Source organism: Somniosus microcephalus, chromosome 4 (genome assembly GCF_052327205.1).
Source record: "Somniosus microcephalus isolate GS21.2 chromosome 4, FLI_Smic_1.0, whole genome shotgun sequence".
NCBI lineage: Eukaryota > Metazoa > Chordata > Chondrichthyes > Squaliformes > Somniosidae > Somniosus > Somniosus microcephalus.
In genome coordinates, this window is record NC_140990.1 from 312,419,768 (window position 1) to 312,431,083 (window position 11,316).

General features: G+C 48.2%; 1 protein-coding gene across 1 annotated transcript in view; it reads left to right on the plus strand.

Moving 5' to 3' along the window:
- The window catches only part of LOC147120601 (uncharacterized), a 72,461-nt gene extending 61,269 nt beyond the window's left edge, over positions 1-11,192 (plus strand). Inside the window, exons 6-7 of the mRNA XM_085986728.1 lie at positions 4,309-4,563; positions 8,292-11,192. Of these exons, the coding sequence (XP_085842854.1) occupies positions 4,309-4,563; positions 8,292-8,495 (459 nt within the window). The 3' untranslated portion in view covers positions 8,496-11,192. The remainder of the gene's footprint in view (positions 1-4,308; positions 4,564-8,291) is intronic.
- The last annotated feature ends 124 nt before the right edge of the window (positions 11,193-11,316 follow it).

Here is an 11,316-nt window from a genome sequence, read left to right on the forward strand (position 1 = left end):
AGCTAGTATCAGTAATGGTAACCATGAAACTACTGGATTGTCATAAAAACCCACCTGGTTCACTAATGGCCTTTAGGGAAGGAAATCCTCCGGTCTGGCCTATATGTTACTCCAGACCCACAGCAATGTGGTTGATTCCTAACTGCTCTATAAAGTGGCCCAACAAGCCACTCAGTTGTCACCACCACCACCACCTTCGGCAATTAGGGATGGGTAATAACTGCTGTCCAGCGACACCCATATCCCATGAATGAATAAAAACATCTTGTGGCACTATTTCTAGAAGAGCTGGGGCGTTCTCCCTGGTGTCCTGGGGCCAATGTTTATCCCTCAACCAACATCACTGAAACAGATTATCTGGCCGTTATCACATTGCTGTTTGTGGGATCTTGCTATGCGTTAAATAGGCTGCCGCGTTTCATACCTTACAACATGTGACTACACTTCAAAAGTACTTCATTGGCTGGGCTCCATTGCATTCAGCTACTCAGGCCCCTCATAACTGGGCTCTGGTACAGGTAGAGCTCGGGGTGAAGCAGCCCAGGTTGGTGCCCACAGTCTCACTTTGGCTGGCTGAAAGGGGAAATAGGGAGGATAACATCATTGATTCTCTCAACCTCCATTATCCAGCCCGCACCCCGAGGTATTCGCTTCCAGGTAATGAAAAGGTTTTTTTTTAAATGGAGCTTGTGCTGTGTGAGGGCCACCAACAGCACTCGGATCATGAAAGGACCATTGTTTAGTGTTTATTTGTCAATCTGTGTGACGAGTGGAGAAAGCTGAATAGTGACCCATCTAATGCACCTTTTCAGGAGCAGGATTAGGTGGATCACAAAAGAGAGTGGATACAATGGTTGAGTTCCGATGAGATTGGACAAGCGACACTTTCATCTCATCTTAATTCCTGTTTTTTTTTTGTCTCGGCATCTAATTCAGGGAACCGAGGGAAGCTTCGGTCAATTCATTACAGTCTGGCAATCAGCTCTCGTTTTTTTTAAATTCCTTAAGATAAATAGCATGCCCGGAATTTAATTTCTCGGTAATCTCTCCCTCACTAATTCATTGTCGTTTGTGCAGGTGCGTTTACAGGATATTGATTTTTCTGGCAGGGACAGCTTTACTTTACAAAGCGCCGAGCAGACTCATTTCTGCACGGACAGTGAATGTTTTAATTAATTGCTGATGACCTTTCGGGGGTGGGGGGGGAGGCGTTTATACTGTATTTGCTCTCCTTGAATTGATAACATAGAAACATAGAAGATAGGAGCAGGAGTAGGCCATTCGGCCCCTTGAGCCTGTTCCGCCATTCAATGAGATCATGGCTGATCATCCGAATTCAGTACCCTGTCCCTGCTTTCTCCCCATATCCCTTGATCCCTTTAGCCTCAAGAAATATATCTAACTCCTTCTTGATTATATTTAATGAATTGGCCTCAACTGCCTTGTGTGGTAGAGAATTCCACAGGTTCACCACTCTCTGGGTGAAGAAATTCCTCCTCATCTCAGTCTGAAATGGCTTACCCCTTATCCTTAGACTGTGACCCCTGGTTCTTGACTCCCCCGCCATTGGGAACATCCTTCCTGCATCTAGTCTGTCTAGTCCTGTTAGAATTTTATAAGTTTCAATGAGATCCTCTCTCATTCTTCTAAACTCTAGCGAATATAAGCCGAATCGACCCAATCTCTCCTCATACGTCATTCCTGCCATCCCAGGTATCAGTCTGGTGAATCTTCGCTGCACTCTCTCCATGGCAAGAACATCCTTCCTCAGATAAGGTGACCAAAGCTGCACACAATACTCAAGGTGTGGTCTCACCAAGGCCCTGTACAACTGCAGCAAGACATCCTTGCTCCTGCACTCGAATCCTCTCGCTATGAAGGCCAACATACCATTTGCCTTCTTAACCGCCTGCTGCATCTGCAATGCTTACCTTCAGCGACTGGTGCACAAGGACACCCAGGTCTCGTTGTACTTCCCCTTTTCCCAATCTATTGCCGTTCAGATAATAATCTGTCTTCCTGTTTTTGCCACCGAAGTGGATAATCTCGCATTTATCCACATTATACTGCATTTGCCATGCATCTGCCCAATCACCCAACCTGTCCAAATCATACTGGATTTTCTCTGCATCCTCCTCACAGCACACACGCCCACCCAGCTTTGTGTCATCTGCAAACTTGGAGATATTACATCTAGTTCCCTCGTCTAGATCATTTATAAATATTGTGAATAGCTGGGGTCCTAGCACCGATCCCTGCGGTACCCCACTAGTCACTGCCTGCCACTCAGAAAAAGACCTGTTTATTCCAACTCTTTGCTTCCTGTCTGCCAACCAGTTCTCTATCCAAGACAGTACCTTACCCCCAATCCCGTGTGCTTTAACTTTGCACGCTAATCTCTTATGCGGGACCTTATCGAAAGCCTTCTGAAAGTCCAAATACACCACATCCACTGGTTCTCCCTTATCTATTCTACCAGTTACATCCTGAAAAAATTCCAGTAGTCAAGCATGATTTACCTTTTGTAAATCCATGTTGACTTTGTCCGATCCTGTCACTGTTTTCCAAGCGCTCTGCTATTACATCTTTTATATTGGTCTCTAGCATTTTCCCCACTACCGATGTCAGGCTTACCGGTCTATAATTCCCCGTTTTCTCTCTACCACCTTTTTTGAATAGTGGGGTTACATTAGCTATCCTCCAATCCATGGGAACTGTTCCAGAGTCTATAGAATTTTGGAAGATGACCAGCAATGCATCTACTATTTCTAGGGCCACTTCCTTAAGTACCCTAGGATGTAGATTATCAGGCCCTGGGGATTTATTGGCCTTCAATCACGTCAATTTCCCTAACGCCATTTCCCTACAAGTACTGATTTCATTCAATGCCTCCCTCTCATTAGACCCTATGATCCCCGACATCTCTGGGAGGTTATTTGTGTCCTCCTTTATGAAGACAGAACCAAAGTATGTATTTAATTGGTCTGCCATTTTTTTGTTCCCCATTATAAATTCCCCTGATTCTGACTGCAAGGGACCTACGCTTGACTTCACCAATCTTTTTCTCTTCACATATCTATAGAAGCTTTTACAGTCAGTTTTTATGTTCCCGGCAAGCTTACTCTCATACTCTTATTTCCCCCTCTTAATTAATCCCTTTGTCCTCCTTTGCTGAATCCTAAACTGCTCCCAATCCTCAGGTTTGCTGCTTTTTCTGGCCAAATTCTATGTCCTCTCCTTGGATCTTATGCTATCCCTAATTTCCCTTGTTAGCCACGGTTGAGTCACCTTTCTTGTTTTATTTTTATGCCAAACAGGGATGAACAAATTCTGTAGTTCATCCATGCGATAACACATCTTATCAGTCATCTAATTGCAAGGCTTGAGGTGATCTTGCCTGAGTGCCTTTGGAAAAGAAAGATCTCACTTCCATTACTACAGCGCCTTGTACGTCCTCAGAATGTCCCAAACCGCTTCACAGCCAATAAAGTACTTCTTGAAGTGTAGTCACGGTTGTAATGTAGGGCCCCAACTACAGCAGAAGTTCAGGTCAGGGTATGTTAACAGGGGACAGAGTAAATGTTATAAATCGCATCATCATAAAGAAACTACTCATGAAATAACGCTGGATGGCCAGCTGGTGGCACCGTCCAAGGAGTATAAATACTCAGGCGTGGGCCCAGCTTCGCCAGGGACATTTTGTAAGACAGGAACTAGTGAAGTACAACTAGACCTCCATGTTCTGAAACAAGTTGATTAAAGCCTTGCTTTATACTCAAACCAAGTGCGTAGTGAGTTTTATTATGTCAGTGACCATTCAGAGAACGTGTGTTCAATTTCCACCAGGGCAGTTTGAGAATTTGAATTCAGTTAGAAAATCTGGAAATAAATAGCCGGTGTCAGTAAAAGTGACCATGAAGGTGTCGGATTACCGTAAAAACCCATCTGGTTCACTAATGTCCCTTTAGGGGAAGGAAACCAGCCGTCCTTACCCAGTCTGGGCCTATATGTGACTCCAGTCTCACACCAACGAGGTTGATTCTTAACTACCCTCTGAAGTGGCCCAGCAAGCCACTCGGTTCTAACAAACTTTCTCAGGGCAATAAATGCCGGGCTTGCCAGTGACGCCCACATCCCGAGAATGAATTAAAAAGGTAAATCAGCCAGCCAGGATTTAAAAGTAGTGCTTTCCAAGCTGTATGGTTGAGTTCCACATTGAGATGTTGTACAGGCAAGTGGGGTGCTGGTGCTGTGTGTTAATCTGGGTTTGAATGATGGTGTGACACTGTGTACGGTTTGCACTCCCAGGCTGACCAGAAGGAGAAGTACACCGTGGGAGAGTTTCTGATGGATCTCGAAGGGTGCAATGCGCGTCGGGTGTTAATATTCATCGATCAAAGCTACTCTGGGACGCTGGCGAAGAAACTGCTGTCCTCCAAGAAGCACCCGAATGTGGTCCTGATCAGCAACAGCAGGGGGTCGGAGTTCAGCTGGGCCTCCAGCTTCACGGAATTTTGGGCAGAGCTTCAGCCCGATCAGTGTCTCATCGATTACTTCTTCAAGGTCAGTTGAAGTTATTTAAAAACGTATGTAGCATGTAAAACACTGCCCCTTGACCTCTCCTGACTCATACTGCCTGGGTAAGCGTGGTGTCTGATGGGACTGACCTCTATAGTAGGGCAGGTTCTGATGCTAAAGTCCATCATGGGCTCAGTGCTAAATTTACAAATGCGGGTCATTGACACTCTCCTAGTAAGTGGCAAAACTAAGAGTTATGTTGGAGATTCTTTTACAAACTGGTAGTGTAAGAGTTAAATGCTTCTTTTCCCACATGTGTTGGAATTGTGTGTTATTCCCTGCCAGGCGAGTGAGTGTCTCCATTGCACAACATCCCTACGCTGAAGGGAAATGGGTGCACTGCGTATCGTATTGTGCTGGAGACACAGCTCCTCTCCCCACACTGGGGAATATCCCCCTCTTTCTCTCACCACACTGGGGTACAGCCCCCTCTTTCTCCCTCACTATACTGGGGATTATCCCCCTCTTGCTCCCTTATTATACTGGGGAACAGGCCCTCTCACTCCCTCACCCCACTGGGGAACAGCCCTCCTCTCACTCCCTCACCCCACTGGAGAATAGCTCCCTCTCACTCCCTCACCCCACTGGGGAACAGCTCCCTCTCACTCCCTCACCCCACTGGGGAACAGCTCCCTCTCACTCCCTCACCCCACTGGGGAACATCCCCCTCTCACTCCCTCACCCCACTGGGGAACAGCCCCCACCTCACCACACTGGAGAACAGCCCCCTCTCACTCCCTCACCCCACTGGGGAACAACCCCCTCTCACTCCCTCACCCCACTGGGGAACAACCCCCTCTCACTCCTTCACCCCACTGGGGAACAACCCCCTCTCACTCCCTCACCCCACTGGGGAACATCCCCCTCTCACCCCACTGGGGAACATCCCCCTCTCACTCCCTCACCCCACTGGGGAACATCCCCCTCTCACTCCCTCACCCCACTGGGAAACAGCCCCCCCATACCACACTGGAGAATAGCTCCCTCTCACTCCCTCACCCCACTGGGGAACAGCCCCCTCTCACTCCCTCACCCCACTGGGGAACAGCCCCCCTCTCACTCCCTCACCCCACTGGGGAACAGCCCCCCTCTCGCTCCCTCACCCCACTGGGGAACAACCCCCTCTCACTCCTTCACCCCACTGGGGAACAACCCCCTCTCACTCCCTCACCCCACTGGGGAACATCTCCCTCTCACTCCCTCACCCCACTGGGGAATATCCCCCTCTCACTCCCTCACCCCAACGGGGAACAGCCCCCCTCTCGCTCCCTCACCCCACTGGGGAACAGCCCCCCCAAACCACACTGGAGAATAGCTCCCTCTCACTCCCTCACCCCACTGGGGAACAGCCCCCTCTCACTCCCTCACCCCACTGGGGAACAGCCCCCCTCTCACTCCCTCACCCCACTGGGGAACAACCCCCCTCTCACCCCACTGGAGAACAGCCCCCTCTCACTCCCTCACCCCACTGGGGAACATCCCCCCTCTCACTCCCTCACCCCACTGGGGAACATCCCCCCTCTCACTCCCTCACCCCACTGGGGAACATCCCCCCTCTCACTCCCTCACCCCACTGGAGAACAGCCCCCTCTCACTCCCTCACCCCACTGGGGAACATCCCCCTCTCACTCCCTCATCCCACTGGGGAACATCCCCCTCTCACTTCCTCACCCCACTGGGAAACAGCCCCCCCATACCACACTGGAAAATAGCTCCCTCTCACTCCCTCACCCCACTGGGGAACAGCCCCCTCTCACTCCCTCACCCCACTGGAGAACAGCCCCCTCTCACTCCCTCACCCCACTGGGGAACAGCCCCCCTCTCACTCCCTCACCCCACTGGGGAACAGCCCCCCTCTCGCTCCCTCACCCCACTGGGGAACAGCCCTCTCCCACTGGGGAATAGCTCCCTCACCACACTGGAGAATAGCTCCCTCTCACTCCCTCACCCCACTGGGGAACAGCCCCCTCTTTCTCTCACCATACTGTAAGCACAAGTCCCTCTCCTCCTGCCAAAATCGCTCTGCTCATCACACTTCCTTGTTAGAGCACAGTTTTGCTCTTTCCATTTACCATGCAGGGTATAATGTGCACCCTACTGCCAAGGGGAAGACTCTGATGTTAACGGATTTTATGGACCGTGGGATCCGTTTGCTGTCCAGGGGGCGTAGGATCAAACCGAGGGAAAAGTCAGCAAAGGGGATTGGACTAAAAACTCAGTCATGCTCAGGAGAACAAAATGCTGATTGGCTGAGAGGCATCCATGGTTTGTGACCGAGGTCAATCGTGAGTGAATCCAACTGGGAGTGGACATCAAGGTAGAAGCAGTAAGACAATCTCTTTTATTGTAAAGTTATGAAGGTATGGAATGTTTGTGCTCGGAAATGGGACATTTTTCCAAGGCCAATTATATCAGGTATATGAAGGTCAATTAAAGCTTCCCTCTTTGACTGTGCTTTCAGTCCCCTCTCCTAATTCCCCTCCTGGAACCCTGAACTTTGAAGCCCATTGGGACGTTTTTGCTACGTTAAACTATATAAATTGAAGTTCTTGTAATGCTCCCTCTACTGTGCCTCAACAAGGTGCTTTTTTGCCATTTATCCCACTAGCCATCCTGTCTTTCTCTGAGTACTGGCAAATTAGTGATGAGCTTAGGCCTACAGCCTAAACCTAAGACTGAGGTGGATAGATTTTTGTTGGGTAAGGGTATCAAGGGATATGGATCAAATGCAACTGAATGGAGTTGAGGTACAGATCAGCCATGATCTCATTAAATGGTGGAGCAGGCTCGAGGAGCTGAATGGCCCCCTCCTGTTCCTATGCAACAGGCTTGAGGGGCTGAATGGCCTCCTCCTGTTCCTTTGTAACAGGCTCGATGGGCTGAATGGGCCTCCTCCTGTTCCTGTGTAACAGGCTCAAGGGGCTGAATGGCCCCCTCCTGTTCCTGTGCAACAGGCTCGAGGGGCTGAATGGCCTCCTCCTGTTCCTATGTAACGGGCTTGAATGGCCTACTCCTGTTCGTAGCTCAGTAGAAATTCGATTAAGACTTACCCTAACTCATTTCATGTGAAGCCTTATAGCCAGCAGACAGAGACTTTGCATCATTCGGGGCTGGGCTCAAACCTAAGTCCCAGAGGTGCAAGACCAATGTCTAATTCACTGTTCCATCCAGTCTTTCCATTGTCACCATTTCTAATCCAATAGGAATTTGAACTTTGCTGAAAAAATGATCCTTTCGGGCCTTGTGCTGTTGATTGGTTGACTTGAATTGTTGGTCATGACTTCACCCCTCCCTATCTCGGTGACCTCCTCCAGCCTTTACAAATCTCCGAGATCTCTGCATTCCTCCAACTCTGGCCTCTTCTGCATCCCCCACTTCCTTCACCTTACCATTGGTGGTGGTGCTTTCAGCCGTCTAGGCCCCGAGCTCTGAAATTCCATCCCTAAACCTTTCCTCCTCTCTAACTCTCTCCTCCTTTAATACTCTCCTTAAAACTTACCTCTTTAACCAAACTATTGGTCACCTGTCCTAATATCTCCTTCTTTGGCTCGGTGTCAATTTATGTCCGATTTATGCTCACGTGAAGTGCCTTGGGACGTTTTACTACGTTAAAGGCACTATATAAATGCAAGTTGTTGTGTTATTGGATTTCATCCTGAAGCCCGGATGCTCTGAAATGTGTAACACTTCTTGATTTCTCTGTTTTGTCCCAGAACGTTGCGTGGGCTGCCCCCTCGACTCTTGGAATAGTTGAGTCCACCCCCGGACTCCTGAACAGCACAATCTATGGAGGACCCTGCTATAACAACCCACCTCTGACTCCAGAAGAAGTGAAGCGGGAGTACATGGGCTGCCAAAACCTCCCCACCGCAGTGTGGTACCAGACACTCCAGCGGAAAGAAGATCTCCCGCACTAACTGCTCTGGCCCGTTTCAACATGGACTGCTCTCTTCATGGGACTGGAAACTCTACAAAGCAGATTTAAACCCTAACCTCTGCCTTGTGCAAGATTGTAATTTCATCAATGTTTTAACTTCTTCTGTTGGGAAGTGATTGTTCTATGAGATCTGAATTCCTTTAAATGGATTGACCAGCACTAGGTCTAGCTGTACAGAACGGTGGTTATTCTTGCCTCTTGTGCATCCCCCACTTCCTTTGCTTCACCATTGGCGGCCATGTCTTCAGCTGCCTGGGCCCCAAGCTCTGAAATTTCCTCTCTAATCCTCTCCGCCTCTCTCTCCTTTAAGATGCTGCTTAAAGCCTACCTCTTTGACCAAGCTTTTGGTCACCTGTCCGAATGTCTCATTCTTTGGCTTTGTGTCAATTTGTTTGTTTGATAACGCTCCTGTGAAGCACCTTGGGATGTTTTACTACGTTAAATACTTTGTATAAATGCAAGTTGTTAAAGTACGTTCAGCTTCAAAGAAGAAAAATCGCGACAAGTTTCCCTGATGGTCCTCGGGCAAACGCAGCACCCTGTGTTAGTTCTAATCCACGAGGTCCCAGGTTGAATCCCTATGCTGTGCTAAATTAGCTGACTACAGAAGTAGGGATGCTACACTTGACCTCAGTGCCCCTTGGTGAGGGAGGTCAAGGGTCCCAGTTGCTATCCAGCACCCCATGCTGGAAAGTGCGTGCAGGCATTGGTTGAGGGCAGGATAGGACTTAATTAAGATGTCCCCTTGCTGTCTAGGCTTACACTTGGGCTCACCCAGGTACTGTAGCAAAAACTTCGAGAGTAGGGGAGAAAATTGAGCAACATTTAAATAAAAATCCTTTGGTTAGCTTAGTATGTGACCTGGTCAGGGTATCTACAGAAAGTACTTGCATTTATATCGCCTTTCATAATATCAGGATGTCCCAAAGTGCTTCACAGCCAATGAGGTATCTTTGAAGTGTAGTCACTGTTGTAATGTAGAGCTGAGCGACTCCAAAATTAACCTAGGCCGAAAAGAAATGCAACACAGTGCCTAGTGGGCCATAGCTGTACTATCACACCCCACAGTGCCTAGTGGGCCATAGCTGTACTATCACGCCCCACAGTGCCTAGTGGGCCATTGCTGTACTATCACACCCCACAGTGCCTAGTGGGCCATAGCTGTACTATCACACCCCACAGTGCTCCGATCTGCTCACTGATGCCCCTGCAGTTCCAGTGGGGAGAGTGACCACTTACCGCCTTGTTCATTCAAGATTCTAAGGGGTACGGATAAAGTGAGATTATCCTGATTGATCTGCCAATGGATTAGGGAAAGGAGAACTGACCATGATTCCCACTCCTGATCCCTGGCTAACATTTATCCCTCAACCAACACCTAGAAACAGATTATCCGGTCATTTATCTCATTGCTGTTTGTGGGAGCTTGCTGTGGGCAATTTGGCTGCCGCGTTTCCTATATTACAACAGTGACTATATTTCAAAAAGTACTTCATTGGCTGTGAAGCATTTTGGGACGGCCTGAGGTTGTGAAAGGGACTATATTTGTAGCCAGTGATTTAAAAACTCCTCAAACCGGCTAGGTTCCTGTGACACCTTTCCTACTCGTGAACAATGTGTGCATTGACCCACCATGCTCAACAGGTATGGCCAACTTAAAAGGCTAAATTCAGTGATCCCTCCCTCCCATTATTGAGCTGCACTGGGAGGGAGCACAAGTTGTAAAGTTTGGATTACAGTGTTGTAGCCCCGTCTCTGATCCCGTGTTCCCTTTGTGGATCACTGAATTTACCTCCCAATCCTGAGAACTCATGCTGAGGTGGTCCAGTATTCTATTCAAGCCACACCTGGAACTACTGCATACAGCTCTGGTCACTGTGAGATAACTGGGTGACCCAGGGCTTAGAGATGGTGCAGACGAGTGTAACAAGACTGACCCTCCATGTTAAGAGAGACGACTTGGTAACACGTCAGCCTCAAAAAATGCCGCAGAGGGGCTCTTATAGAGGGATATGAGATGCGTAACAGGATAGAGAAACAAGCCACGATCAATCCTTCCAGATACACCTTGGTAAGAGGGCACGGGGTCAGGCCAAGTTTAGGGCAGAGAGAAGAAATCAATTCTTCACACAGGGTGATCAATAGCTGGATCTAGTTGGCAGAAAAGGTGATTGAGGCCAGGACACTGGATTCATTTAAAAGCTGGATGCTGTAATGGGGAGAAGGGTTGGCATTCAGCAAGGATGAGATAAAACAGGACAAAAGGGTCGTCTTCAACTTGCATACGCTTAATGTCTTTGCAATAACAGAATCCATTTCAGGTACTCAGGTTTATAAACAAACTTGCATTCCTGATATAACCACACACTGCACCCCTCCCCTCATTCACCTCTGGAACATTCTGATTGGAAAGCACAAACTATTCATACAAAGTGACTGGCTGTAAATGAAAGCAACTGTAGTATTTGTGAGTTAGGACTGTAAATAATTGTAGGAATGTGTATGGCTATGGTACCTGGGGAGGAATCGGGTGCAGGAATCCCGTGTTCACAATGCAGCCAGGCTGTCCTATTTATGCTAACTGTAGATGTTATTCATTGGTTGTAAGTGACTGTATATATTTGTAATAAAGTAACTTTTGTATAAAAATAACAGTGAAAAGTATCATTTAAAAAGGCGATTCCTTTTCTTTGAGGTGGTTCATCTCAGACATCAATGGTTCCTTGGACAACACTCAATAACCAATTTGGAATACCGTATTCGCTGCTCACTATGTGGCCTCCTCTACATTGGGGAGACCA